The following is a 15,276-nucleotide window of genomic DNA, read 5'->3' on the forward strand; positions in this document are numbered from 1 at the left end:
GTGCTCAACATTAAATCACAATGTAAACTATTAATAATTTGTTTTTAGTGTCAATTATGTACTATCAAAAACGTTCTCTTGAACTGTATTATTTATAGAAATTATTCTTTCAGTTCAGAGTTATAGTATCAAATTTAAATCAAAGGAATAATATATTTGTCCTTGATCACTTGCTCATCACTCTACTAACAGATGAAATCATTACATAATCAGTACCAAATCATTGGTACTTTGTACCAAATGGCAAAAAAATTCCTTCAAAGTAATGGAGAAATATGTGAATTAAGTGACTCTGCTAGCTATCTACAATGAACACCTAAACTCTCATTCTGAACAAGTCTCATAGTTTATGACTCCTATAACTGTCAGGTGGTCTGATTCAGAAAAAGGTTGTGGGGCGGTAAAACTTCAGGTTCTAAAGCATGGGCTATATCTGAGTTCAAGTTTCAGTTGTACTCCTTTCTTGTGGCATGACTTTACCCCACTCTAGGTCTCAGTTGTCTCATATGTAAAATAGAGGAAACAATATACCTACTTCCTGGTGTTGTCAGGAGGACCAAATGAGGTGATCTGTGTAAAGTGCTGAATACAGTGCCTGGCACATGCTGAGAGCTCAAGAAATCACTATTCACAGCCTTATCCCCAACTCTAACCGATCTAACTCAAGGTTCCGAAAAAAAATTTACTGATTGGCTGAAGACTGAGAACTTCTCAGAAAATATTTATTTGGAATATGGAAACTTCAATGACATTTTTCCACGGATTTTTAAAATGAATACACAAAAACTGAAGCCTTGATTTTATTTCCAAACCCTGTTCTTTCCTGTGGTGGACCCTGGGGACTGACTTCCCTAGGCCACTCACAGGCCCCTTCTCCTCTGCCTCCCTCTAGCATTGAGGCTGAACAGCTGTAAGCCATCAACTTGATAGCCTCCCTTTCAGCAATGACCCGGCACACAGCCTTCCCTTTGTTTCCATGGGCCCTTTCTTCTGCCTGGAAGGCCCTCCCACCGACCCTCCCGCCCCCCAACTGCTCAGAGCATGCTCCATCTCTCCTTGAGGTCTCAGCTTAAATAATCCTTTCCCAAAGAGGCCTTTCCTGATCCACCTCTTAAATAGCAAACCAGATATTTTCTCTCTAGGGATCTGTTTTATCTCCACAATATTTGTCATAATTTGTATATATGCATTTAATTGTGTTTGCTTGTTGTCCGCTTCCCCGTTAGACTGTGAGCTCCAAGGAGGCATGGAACTTGAGTCTTGAGTCTTGTTTACCATTTCCCTCAGGCACATGCTGGGCGCACAGTAATTCCTCAATACATATTTAATGGATGAACAAATGAATGAATAAAAATGGGTTCATTTACACTAAGGGCATATGTTATTTCTATGGTCTAATCTACTTTGAGGGATATTTGAGAGAATTGGGAGATAGTGTTTAGAATGCACCTAGCAAAAGGTCTGCAACATAACAGGTATACAATATTTTACAGTCCGTTTGATTACATCTAGATGCCTCATCTTGAAATTCAAAGCTTGCTTGTCAGGTAGTTTTGCCATAACCATTCGTTTTTCTTTCTCATTATTCAACTTAGAATCTTCCTTCCAGCCAGCCTGACCCCATCCTGTGCCATACCAGTTTCCAATTCTTTATCCCCTTTCATGTTCTTTCATTCATAAAATATTTCCCAACTCTCATAATTCCAAGATATATTATAGCTCTCTCTGGGTTAAATTTTACACTAAGATATTCCAGAAAATATTCTTATGAACTTGACCCACAATTTTCCTGGTCAGTAAACATCACATAGTATTATACCTGAATCTATCACCGGGTATGTTTCAAGGACCCTATCTTAATCTATCACCTGACATACTGGCTTATATTTTTCCCTAGTCATTCTAATTTCTTTTGAAACCCTGACTTAATTTAGATATTAGTCTTTAAAAATTTTTAGGTATTAGCTTAATTAGCTACTTAGTTGAAATAATTCCTTGTGGATTCATTTTATAAATATATAGGTTTGAAGGACCAAATTGTAGGTTTTGTTCCTTGATCTAACATATATTCTACATAAATGTCTAAATATCCAGATTTCTGCATGTTCCCCCAAACTCAAATATTAATTTTCAACAGTTACTAGTATGGGAAATTAATTTTGTATTAGAGTGATAAGTAGGAAAAATATCCAACTCTGACATAGATTCCTGCATTAACATATAGCACATTTTATCTATAGTTTCCTGTAATCCGTTTCAGAAGCTATGACCAACTAAACTTAAAATTGTAACTGAAGTTAGTAAGTGTTTACTAAAAATGTTTCAAACCTCTGCCCAGAGATCCATATGGAGATTTTCCCATGGTTATTCTTTTTCCCTTGGGGCTGCTGTAAGTAGGTGAGGACTAAATGCTGCCATTTGCTTGGGATGAAAATATTCTCCTGTGATTCAGCCTGTGCCAGTAAAACAGCTTTTGTATCATCATTTGAATCCATGCACATTCTACAAAAACAAAAGAAAAAGTATAGGCTGAAAACGTGGAATTTCTGATCTCAGCATTTAATAAATGTATAACTATAATTCTAGATATTTAAATGAGATTAAAAAGCAGTTCTATTTTTAAACTAACTTGCAAAGTCAGTAGGTCTTTGTTTTACACCATAAAATCTGCTTAGTTATTTTCTTATATTATTACCTCAATTCATGAGCTAAAATAGATGATGCTCATTTGCTGGTGTTAATAATTTAGGCACTAATTTTCAAAATTCAATTTGCAAAAAAACCCTTTATTGTTACTATTTCTACATTGCCCTTTTAGAAATTACAATGTAATATTTTGTTCATACAAAAATTAATACATGTTGTACATAAATGTCTATATGCCAGGATGTACTAGAGGTCTACCCTACTTGGAGGGACTACTGAGAGAATTAGGATACAATGTATATAAAGTTCCAAATAACATTTATAACAAAAAGTATATATCCCCTAATAACATATTTTTGTTTAGTTTTAAGTTTTATAAAAATAGTATCATACTATTCATACTCAATACAAGTAAAAGATTCGTATCTATACTAGTGAACAAAGGACACAGGAAAAAAAGACAAGATTGCAAGAAGAACTAAAGTTTATAAGATAATGGCTATTAAATATATAAACTGCAAGGAAAACAACTGTCTGAGAATAATATCTTAGGGTGACTGCAATCTGATAGAATACTTCCATAGATAAGACTTCAGTGAGCATTTGGTCTAAAATCTAATTGAGAATTAACACAATCTACTTTAGAGTTTAGTTATAGATTTTTGGATAGAATAATATATTGCTACAGAGGTGGTATTAATAACTATTAGGATGTATCTTCTTTTTAAATAGTATTTTCCTGATTTGCTGTAATGATCTTTATTAGCATATAAATTATTTAAATACATGATCTATTCAAAGGGGGGGGGGTTTGAGGATAATCAATACCGAAAGATAAAAGTGCCTTTGTGGGGATCAACCCACACTTGGATCATCAGAGCTTTGGATCCCAATGAAATCATATGGATACATCCTTCTTCTATGAGCCTTTCACCAGGATTTATGTACTCTGCACCTTCTGGTCTGTTGTTCCCTATGATAAAAAGATGTTAGAATAATCAGTAAAGCAGCTGATAAAAACTGAGTGGAAAAGTGAATTTAAAAGAACACAAAGCGTGGTTGTTCATTTGCAGTAAATTATTTACTTGGATGTCTGAACCTGACCTGTTCCAAACAATATTCCCAAAGTTGAGACATTAACTCCAAAAGAGCACCATGAGGGAAAACAGTAATTGAGTGCATTAAAAGTTATCAAATGTTTCAAAATATATGATAACTGGCAGTTAATTGTGGGAATGAACAAACCCCTGTGATGTCACTGCAGTGACCTGTTACAATCTGTGCCACAATTCTTTTATTGATTGGATTGGGCCACTCTGACGTTAGGACCCCGGCCCAGGGAGCACACACCATTGTCACATGGCACTATCAAAGTCATCCTATAATTGTTACAATAGCATGATTTTAAAAAAATCAATAAATATATTCCTGTGTAGACTCCATGATGAGTCATCTTTGAATATAATTGTTAAGTGATTCTGAAAGTCTAAAATGTTTTCTAAGGCAAGCTGACATAATGCCATATGCTTTATCTTTAAATCGATTTGCCTTTCAGAGAAGATGATATATAGATATATATAGTTATTAGACTGTATATATATTTTTGCCATTTTTCAACAGGTATAAACACTACCAATTTTTCAGAATACTCCCCCTAAACAATAGTAGTCTTTAAAAGGAAGAGTTAAATTCATTGATTATTTTGGGGACTACTGCCCAAGATATGAGATGTATAGACAATTCATGGCTGATATGATACTAACGTTTCCATATCAAATCTGACTTTGTACTAAAAGACTAGAACAAAAACCACTGTGTACGCAGGTACTGTAAAATAGGAATATGACAAATATTTCTTAATTCAATGCTCACAATAATCTTATGAGGTAAATTTTATTGTCCCCATTAAGAGGGTGACAGAAGTGAGGTGCTGAAAGGTTCAATAACTTACTCAGGGTCACTAAGTAGGTTTAGCAGGAAAGGATGCGTTATCACTGTAATATTTTCCTCATCACTCCCTTCAAAATTTTGGTATATACACTATTTTTTAAATGTTCTTTTTAAATGTTTATACAGAGTCATCTTTCTTTTTTTTTTTTTTTTAAAGATTTTATTTATTTGACAGAGAGAGAGAGAGACAGTGAGAGAGGGAATACAAGCAGGGGGAGTGGGAGAGGGAGAAGCAGGCTTCCCGCCAAGCAGGGAGCCCGATGCGGGGCTCAATCCCAGGACCCTGGGATCATGACCTGAGCTGAAGGCAGACGCTTAACGACTGAGCCACCCAGGCGCCCCCAGAGTCATCTTTCTAAAATATGTTTTCTAATATATTTTTATAATAAAACTTTTAAAAATTTCCCAATGCTGACTTTTCTCAGGTCATTGTGTATACTTATTTCATTTTATAAGAGCCTGTTTGCATTGGGACTGCCCCCACTTAAATATGAGAAAGCAATCTGCACTGTTTATAGTGTCGGGGTGACATTTAAGCTCTGGAATTGAATATAGGTGGGTTTAAATCCCTTTTCATCACTCGCCAGCTATATAAATTGGTCATGCTGTTTGATTTCATCTGCAAATATGGCCAGCATGAGCACTTACCTTACTGAATTGTTGTGAGGATTAAAAATGTGTGTAGAAAGAGCTGAGCAAAGTGACGCCCATCCAGAGAGCACCCAATGCACATGAGACAGTGTCAGCATCCACAGGGTCACATGGATGTCGCTTCGGAGCTATCATTCTTAGGTGGCAAAATTCGATTCGCAAAAGAAATGCTAAAGCTACCTAAGTTTTTAAAAAGTTTGCCTTCCTAGACTAACCCACAAAAGGACATAAGTATGCTGTGCTAATAACACAGAAATGTGTCTGGAGAAGTGGATGCAGAGCTCCAGCTGTGGATATCAGGTGCCCTTTCCCACTCTTCAGTCTTGAGAGTGTCATTAAGGACTTTCCTTTCTATCTGTGAGTCAGCGGCAGAGGACCTGCCCTGAAGGCCTAGTGTTCTGAAGCAGGGCGCCAGTGGGGTGTGTAAGCTCCGTGCAATGAAGAGCTCCGGAGGCCAGGACCGCTGTATAAGCATAAACCCCTAACCATTTGCCTCCTCTAGTGACTTCATTCATCCCATGGCCCCTAACCATTAGCTCTGTGTTGCTTCTCACCACCATAAACTGCTTTATAGTGAACATATTTTTCCTGCCCTCGTCATATGAAGAATGAGACACAGTTTTGTGAAAGTGTAAAAGGCATTTGATCAGTTATAGAAAGCACTGGAATGGGAATGAGTCTAACTCTGGAGAAAGGCTGACGCATCCAGACATTCGGTGATAGGAACTAGGAGAGGGGCGCCGAGGTAAGATGTGGCTGGAGGAGGAGAGTTGAACTACAAGAGAGAAAGGAGATGAAATGGGGCTCGTAGGGGCTGGGGCGTAGGGAGCAGAAGGACGGAAAAGTGGCTCTAAGGTTGTATCCTTTCCTTCTCTAACATCAGGAGTCACCCTAATCCAGTAATGGGACCAGGGAAGAGGCAGGAAATGGGGCTGGTGACCCCCCAGAGCATTTGGATATGTGGTGATCCCACTGCCGCAGCACCCCCACTTCCCAGTCCCAAGGCAAAAATATAGAAGAAAATGAAGTTTTCAAGGCTATCTGACAACCGAGGCTTTGGTAAGTCAGGGTCTGCCATCACTAAGGCACTTAGGGTGAAGAACATACTCAGAGCATGTGAGAACATCACCGTATTCTTACAGCTCAACCAAAATTGCCGTCTGAAAAGGCTTAGTGTACCAGGTAACAGATATCAGGAACATCATACCTGTTCTATCCAAACTACTATCCCGTAAAATTAAGGATTTATTTCTTTTCTTGGTCTTCTTTCCTTTCTCCGTGGTTCTCCCAGCTTCGTGGACGCACTCCACATTAAACCACAGTGAGACGCTGAAGCCTTCCGACAGGTGGGGCCAGCAGTTCTGGCCCAGCAAGGCCAAGTGGACCGGGGCTACGTGCCAAGAGGAGAGCAGATGCTGGGGGCAACTTCCACTCTCGGCCTCTTTCCTGCTCCGGGAGCTCCGTGCTCTTCTTAATAATCCCAGGGCCTTACTGTTTAGAATCCCAGGACCCTTTTGTGATGAAACGCCATTGCTTAAATTTGGAGTATGCAGGAGAGGGAAGGTTAGGTACTGGGAAGGGCTCATCATAATGTCGCTTTCAATAATTTTGAGAATACCCAGAAGAAGAAATTCCTAGAGAAAAATAAAAATAAAGTGTTACAATTATGTACATAAGATGCACAAGGTACATAATAATTTTGAAATTCTGGTTATAAATGAAAGTCCAAGCATACCCACACACATATCAGCATTCCTAGTTAAATATCTTCCTATCTACCATACCATTAAAATGTTCATAAGATATGAAATAGAGATTTTATTCTTAAAATGCTAATCTCTTGCAGTTAATTTTAGATTTAGGTGCTTTTTTGGTACAACCCTAAAAGTTATGAGTTGGTTTTAAGTTAGATATTAACTACAATAATTATATCCACAATAATTTCTATCAAAGAAAGATGTTTATTTCTTAGTAGGCTATAGTTGCTTCTCTCAATTATTTTTAAGTGAAGGATAGAACCAGAGACCTTACAAATTCTCCAGATTCTGAATGATATTTATAGCATGACTGGCTTCATAAAATTGAGTGGCTCAATACTTTCCAACTTATTTTACATGACTTTTCCCTAATCAAATAAATTTTCTTTCATCTGTTTTTGGTAACCAAAATAAGGATTTTTAGGTTTTATTCATAAATTACAAATTTTGGGTTAAGTTGAAATGTAGAATTATAGAAAAGATAAGAGAGGAAAAGAACATTTAAAGAGAAAAGTAACGACTAAGGGACAAGTAAAGTAGAGAAGAGAAATTTAGTCCAATATCCTGCCTACTGTATGCCCTACACAAAAACAGCTAATGTTGATGATGATAATGAGAACTGCACTCAGAGAAAGTAAAAGAAACATTCCATAAATACAGTCACTTATCAAGTGTCTACATTAGTGTCTGTTAACCCTGTGTTCCACAGAACCTGTCAGGGTCCACAAGTTGGAGTAAGGTGGTGAAACGGGCAGGGTTCAGGAACATTCGACCTTGCTTCAGAGAAAGTATCTCTAAACTTTTCTGTTTTATTTGCTTATCCTTTAGTCAAAATTTTATTATAAAAATGAGTTTCTCGGGGCGCCTGGGTGGCTCAGTTGGTTAAGCGACTGCCTTCGGCTCAGGTCATGATCCTGGAGTCCCAGGATCGAGTCCCGCATCGGGCTCCCTGCTGAGTGGGGAGTCTGCTTCTCCCTCTGACCGTCCCCCCTCTCATGCTCTCTCTATCTCATTCTCTCTCTCAAATAAATAAATAAAAAATCTTTAAAAAAAAAAATGAGTTTCTCAGCAAAGAACAGTTGAAAAGTCACTAAGCTACACCAATGGAAAGAAGTGATAGAAGATACCTGAAGGGTAGATAATAATTTTCTAAAAAGAGGATAATCCTTAAAATGGTACAAACTACTCATAATTAAGTTCTCTTTAGTAATCAAAATTATTTAGCATTTCTTAAACACTACGACTGGGGGTGGGATGAGGCAATGGAACTATGAGCCCAATGATACGACTGGTTAGCCAAAACAGAAGTGAAACAGTTAAAATATGTGCAAATAATAAAATGATCGAGAACTTTACACATAAAAACATGGAATTGACTGCATAATAATTACATTAAAAGAGAGAGCTTAGTGATTTCCAAATCATTTTTAAAAATACTCTATTAGGTATCAGTGAAAAAAATTTTTAATTATAGCATATTTACTGTACAAGGAGATTTCTCCAGAAATATTCTCAAAAGAAGGGTTAGCTCTTCCGAACATGTTCTTGAGCTCATCAAAGATACCAAAAGATCCACCAACACTCTTTGGCATGCTAAATTAAAGAAAGATAGAGGGAAAAAAATTAAAGCCAATACATAATTAAAGGTTCCAGACAATTTCACTGAAAGAGATCAAATACTATTGTCACATCTTCAATGGATTATAAACAACTAATAATCCAAAAATGTGCTGAAAAAATAGCAATACGATTAAATGCAAACCAACCCACTGACAAAAAAAAAAACACTTTTCTTAAAGATTGGTTAATTCCCAGGAGAGGTATTATTTAAAGAAGCACAAATTAATACAGTATTTGTTTAAAAAGTTGACACTGTCAGTTACCATAAAATAGCCTGCTACCTTTTCATCTTGAAACTGTTTAAATTATAACTACTACTTTCTAAATTAGATGACATATATGTAAGTGTAAATATTAAAGATTATGAAAATACTTAAATATCACGAGCAATTATTTTGAACACTTTCCTCATTCCATTGTGGAGTTTAGAATAAAATATAATGGGTAGTACATAAATTCATAGAACTTTTTAGAATAAAGTAACTAATATTTGTAGCACACATTATAGTGTTCAAAGTATATTTATGCATTATCTCCGCTAATCCTCACCCAAAAAAGTCCTAAAAATGAAATACTATCTCCATTTTAGATATGACAGAAATAATCCTGATGTGCAAGCTGAGGACAGAAGCCCTGTTTCAGCATCATGTTTTGTAGAAGCGTGAACTGATGTGGTATCTGGAAAGAAACTCGCAACAAGACTACAAAATAGCATGGACTTTATCCTGTAAGTAACACGAGCCCATGAAAGGTTTTTGAGTAAGAACTATGAAAACTAGGAAATAAAGGAAAATAATTAAGTATTTCTCCTGCCTTTCCTTTAGGAATTATACCTTAGAATAACCAAGTAGTTGATGAGAGCAAGTTTTAAGTATTCCAGCTTATCCAAGAAGATGAAATGACAGCATGTTACCATTTTGCAAGTCCCTAGGCTATGACCATCCATGGCTCCTAGCATCCCCCAAAGAGAGACAATCAGACATTATGTGCCTCTGACGGAGGCAGACTCCTGCCTGTAAGATATTCCGGTCAAAAAATGGAATCCGAATCTAATTAGGTTTCTAGATCTTACTGCCAATTAAAGGAAATATAAGAAAGAAAGGATTATATTAAACAACCTCCCAGGGACATAATTGCCAAAATTCAGAATGCAGGAGATGCCTCATGATAGATGACCTGGCTTCTTCAACAAAAAAAAAAAATGGCAAGGGGGTGGGGGGGAGTAGACATGAGATATATCTGCTAATTGTAATGTATGAACCTAACTAGGATTCTGATTTAAAAAAAAAAACACTATAAATAAAGTGTTAGATAATCACGGGTTGGGGGATAAAGTAATATGATCAAGGTAAAGTGTATGTATGCGCTTAGACTTTTTTTTTTTTCAGTTCAAAACTAGCAGGTTCCAGTTCAAAATGAGGGAATGAAGATATATATATTTATATAAATTTGCCTTTGTCTACTACTGCAAACCCACTGAACTAAAAGTACAGAATTACAAAAAGAAAGAAATTCATAACAGCAAAAAAAGTGGGGGAGTCAGTGGGCGCCAGGGGCACATCAGATTTAAAAATATTTCTTGAAGATGGAAGGGCAGAGAAATAAAAGAGAAAGCTGCAGCTTCGAATCTCTTTGAATTACAAAGGGGCTCCGAGAAGTGGAGAGCCCATCTGTCTGTCTACATTCTGGAGAGGAAGTAAGGAGGGGGCTACAAATGCAGGGATTAATACAAGGTCTGTCGGCAAACACCTACCTCTCTCCTTGATTCTGAATACAGAGCACAGATAGCTCAGCTTTTACTTTATGCCCCCAGCCTGATAACTGTTTAAAGAAACTCACTGGATTGCCAGGCAAAGGCTGAGATGGACCATGGGACATTAGCATCAGGCTACCAGGCATACATGTACAGTCTGCAGATGGGCCAAGTTGCTTCACCAAGGGAAAAAATATGGGCTAAAAGAAAACTGCAATGGTATTCACACCAAGCCATGCATCCTGGCATTGGGCTGTGTTGCCTGGATGAAGGGATGACTTTCTCTCACACAAAGACACTATTCACTAGCCAAGCCCTACGTGTGGAGGACATATTTTTCTAATGTACAGAAAATGCCATATGAGGTAAGAGTAGCCCTAATGGCCCTCCCAAGTGAAGCTCTTTTTATTACGGTATTTGGGGAGCCTCTATCATCCACTGGTACATGCACACAGAGCTCTCCAGTGGACTGCCCATTCAGGGAAGATGCCAAATAGGAAAGCAAATTTACAACATTAACTCCAACAGCTTTCTTAAATAGAAATGGGCAAAACAGGTTCACAAAATATTTGAGAATCAGCAACATAAACAAGAAAAACCAAGATATAAAAGACAAACAATTTGATAAACTGACCCCAGAGAGAAAATAAGTAATTTAGGGTAGAGAAGATATCTTTCTAAAATGTTAATTACTAAATCCAGATATACTTAAGAAGATATTATATCCTTATATGTAAATGGAATAGCCAGAAAACAAACAAAAAGAAGCTCTTAAATATTAAAAGATAACTGCCAAAATTAAAAATTGAACAAAAGGTTGGAATAGAATGGAAGAAATCTCCCAAAACATGGTACAAGAAGAGAGAAGTAGATAATGTGAGAGGAAATCTAAGACATATGCAAGATCAATCCAGGAAGGCCTAAGATTACAATTAGGATGTAAAAAAGAAGAGAACAGAAAGCGTGGAGAGAAGAAAATTATTTTTTCTTTGTGACTGTAAGTTAGACCTTCCTAGATTATGACAGCAAAAGCATTGTGACAAAAGCAAAAACAGACAAATTGGACTTCATCAAAATAAAAAATGTGTGCTTCAATTATACACCACCAAGAGAGTGAAAAGATAAGCCATAGATTGGAAGAAAATATTTCAAATCATACATATCTGATAAGGGGCTTTTATCTAGAATATATTTAAAAATTCTTAAATTCAATGATTAAAACCACAAATTACCCAATTTCAAAATGGGTAAAGGATTGAATAGAAATTTCTCTAAAGAAATCCAAGGAAGATACACAGATGGTCAATGAGCACATGAAAATATGCATAACATTAGCCATCAGGAAAATACAAATCAAAACCACAATGAGAATAACATGGCAGGTCCACAAGGATGGATATAACCAAAAAGACAGGTCATAACAAGTGTTAGCAAGGATGTAAAGAAATTAGAATCCTCATATACTGCTGGTGGAATGCAAAATAACACAGCCACTTTGGAAAACACTCTGGCTGTTCCTCATCTGATTATACATAGAGTTACCATTGGACCCAAAAGAAATGAAAACACATGTCCATGTAGAAACTAGTACATGAGTGTTCATAGCATTATTCGTAAGAGCAAATAAGTGGTGATGGTTGCAGAACTCTGCAAATATACCAAAAAACACTGAACTGTATATTTTAAATGGGTGAACTGTGTAGTATACGAATTCTCTCTCAATAAAACTGTTATTAAAAGGTAATGTAAGGGGCACCTGGGTGGCTCAGTCGTTAAGCGTCTGCCTTCGGCTCAGGTCATGATCCCAGGGTCCTGGGATCGAGCCCCGCATCGGGCTCCCTGCTCAGCAGGAAGCCTGCTTCTCCCTCTCCCACTCCCCCTGCTTGTGTTCCCTCTCTCACTGTGTCTCTCTCTGTCAAATAAATAAATAAAATCTTTAAAAAATGCTATAAATATTAAAAAAAAAGGTAACGTAATAGAATTTCTCAGAGCTAAGCTAGAAATAAGTCTTCAGATCTAAAGGACCCACTAAGTGTCTACCACAATAAATATAAACATACCCATATACTAAATAAGTAAATGGAGAAGGAAAAGCTTTTCTTTACTGTATAATCACAATTAATAAATATAAAAGGAGTAATGGAAATAGAAAATCACTATTTGGCAAATACCACAGTATTAACAATTTCAGTCAAGAATCATCAATGGGTGCTGAGGATTAGTGGGTTCAAGTATGATGAAAAGAAAATATTTACATAATCTCAAGTTATCTCCCCACACGATACTTACTAATTATAAAGAGAAAACAGTAACTTTACAGTGGAGAAACTCGGCAAGACACCACCTTAACCAAATGATCACAGTAATAAGATATGGACATCAGGAACCACAATATGATGCACTGTAAAAGGCACAACGTCACTTATGAGGTCTGTTTGCCAAAAATGCATCACTCGAATTTAATCATGAAGAAACATCTGACAAACCTGAATTAATGTTTCATGTACGTTAGACTTCTCCAACTAAAATCGAAGTTTCTATTATATGTTGCCATACTATATATTCATTATGAATTCCTTAAATGTCTATGAAAGTACAGAGTGGAAAGTGGCACTCAATGTCTGATAAAGCAGGAACACCATACTTAGACTGGGGAACAGTCCTTGCAAGACCACGTCTGTGTACATGACCCTGAACAACTCACTCAATCCCTTGGAATCTAGACAGTCCTCTCTATAAAATCAAGATACTTACACTATGTCTATCGAACAAAAGAGATGATGCATATAAAGCTACTTTTGAAATCACAGGGCACTATGCCAATGGAAGTCATTATTATCAACTCTTCATTTCACATAACAACAAAATAATTTCAAAGCTATTGTGTAAAACTAACAGTTTCAACGCACCTTGAAAATCAGAATCAGCCTGCGTTAAAATACTCAAGAACCCTCCTAAAAGATTTTTCACAGTTCCCTGAAGATTAAAAAACAAAACATAAGAAATTAAATTTCTTACCTCATGAAAGTATGAAGCAACTGTAACGTCATAATAAATGATTTGATACTCTACTGTATATACATATATAAATATGTTCACGTAACTGGGAAAAAAGCTATGTGTACAATTACATACTTTTCATTTTCTTTTTTTTTAGGTGGTTTATACATTTATTTTTTTCATACTGTTTTGGTTTTCTGGTTTTTCAAAAACAATGACTATATATTAAGTGTAATTTACAAAATATTGCCCATTCTCAGAAATATACAAGGATTAGTTAGCCAATGATATTTTTTATGCTGCTTTAGAGAACTATGGAATTAGAAGATTTTTAGAATAACACTTGTACATAAAAACATATCTAAGGTATTATAAAAGATAAATAATCATCTCAAATAATTTTCAGACAAGTTGGGTTCTAAATAAGGAGATGAGTGATTGGGGCATGTGTGTGATAAATATTCACCACATTTAACTAAATGCCTCTTTTACCTGTTGCATGAGTAGAAAAATATTCTTTTCCTTCTGTCTGATGATTTTCAAAAAACTCTCAAATACATGGGCAAGTACATCAAGTTTGGCTTTACCAGTGGAAAGCAAATTTAATTCCAGCATACAAATCTCAGGATATATTATTTCCCCTTCAGTGAGGTTTTCAAGCAAGTCCTTTGGGCTGCTTAATGCACTGAAAACTTCTGCTTCAGGCTTCAAATCTACACCTGAAAGAGGAAAAGAAAAGATGATTTTTATTCCCTAAACACTGAATAAACATTTCAAGTCTCACTTAACATTTAGGAGATCTTGTGGCAAAGTGCTCTTTATAAGAAGATTCTCACACAGCCTTTTCCTACAAGGTGACTTTTGATTACAATAAGTATCCTGGATAATCAAGTCTTGCGGATATTTTGAAGATAAATGAGTAGCTTAAAAGTAATTTTGATATCTTCAATAGAATTACAAATATCAACAGTAACTTTTATAGACATGTGATATAGATTTAACACATTTTCTCTGACACAAGTGGGAAAAAACACTATCCCAAACCTTCTGACCCCAAAATACTTAAATCACAGGCTAGTTCATTTGCCTGCTCAGATCTCTGTGAAAATAATAGGTTCGGTTATTGGTTGGAGGAATTCTATACTTTGTCTTCCTCATAAGCGAGAAACAGACAGACACTGTCACGGAATATTAAATTTTGGAAAATTTGACTGATGTGCTCTTAAAAGTGACTGCTGTGCTGTTTAAAAAATGTTCATGTAGTTAAGAAATTTATAAATGTCTACATAGACCAGAGTTCTTTAGATTAATCTAATCAGCAAACCTATAAAAAGGAGGAAGTCTGTCATTATAAAATGTCAGTATACTGATAAAACCTACACCATTGAACTAATATTTTTTCAAAAGCACTTGTTCAGAAGGTGGGGGTGGGAGGAGATGGAGGAAGGTGGTCAAAATGTACAAACTTCTAGTTACAAGATAAATAAGCACTAGGGATGTAATGGACAACATGAGGACTACAGTTAACACTGCTGTGTGATACATAAGAAAGTAATCAGCAGAATAGAACCTAAAAGTTCTCATCACAAGGAGAAATTTTTTCTTCTTTTTTTTTTTTTACTGTACATATATACGATGATGGATGTTAACTTATACTATTGTGGTCATCATTTCATAATATATGTAAATCAAACCATCATGCTGCATACCTTAAACTTATATAGTGATGTATATCAATTATTTCTTAGTAACACTGGAAACAAACAAAAATAGTTTCATAAATCAAGTAAGCTATATGAATACATGTGTGTGTGTACATATACATATATACATATGTAGATTCGTTCAATTTGTGGCTGCGCTTTTGTTCTTTTCACTCTCTTTATTATATACAAATGA

At 36.0% G+C, this 15,276-nt stretch overlaps 1 protein-coding gene across 6 annotated transcripts in view; it reads right to left on the reverse strand.

Moving 5' to 3' along the window:
* The window catches only part of LYST (lysosomal trafficking regulator), a 185,730-nt gene that overhangs the window by 104,933 nt on the left and 65,521 nt on the right, over window positions 1-15,276 (reverse strand). For all 6 annotated transcript variants that reach the window (XM_032430448.1, XM_032430445.1, XM_032430449.1 and 3 more), the window contains 6 exons: window positions 13,870-14,096; window positions 13,287-13,353; window positions 8,488-8,597; window positions 6,455-6,881; window positions 3,475-3,619; window positions 2,329-2,502 (listed from right to left, as the gene is read on the reverse strand). In XM_032430448.1, the coding sequence (XP_032286339.1) occupies window positions 2,329-2,502; window positions 3,475-3,619; window positions 6,455-6,881; window positions 8,488-8,597; window positions 13,287-13,353; window positions 13,870-14,096 (1,150 nt within the window). The remainder of the gene's footprint in view (window positions 1-2,328; window positions 2,503-3,474; window positions 3,620-6,454; window positions 6,882-8,487; window positions 8,598-13,286; window positions 13,354-13,869; window positions 14,097-15,276) is intronic.

This window comes from Phoca vitulina, unplaced genomic scaffold (genome assembly GCF_004348235.1).
Source record: "Phoca vitulina isolate PV1807 unplaced genomic scaffold, GSC_HSeal_1.0 scaffold43, whole genome shotgun sequence".
Classification (NCBI taxonomy): Eukaryota; Metazoa; Chordata; class Mammalia; order Carnivora; family Phocidae; genus Phoca; species Phoca vitulina.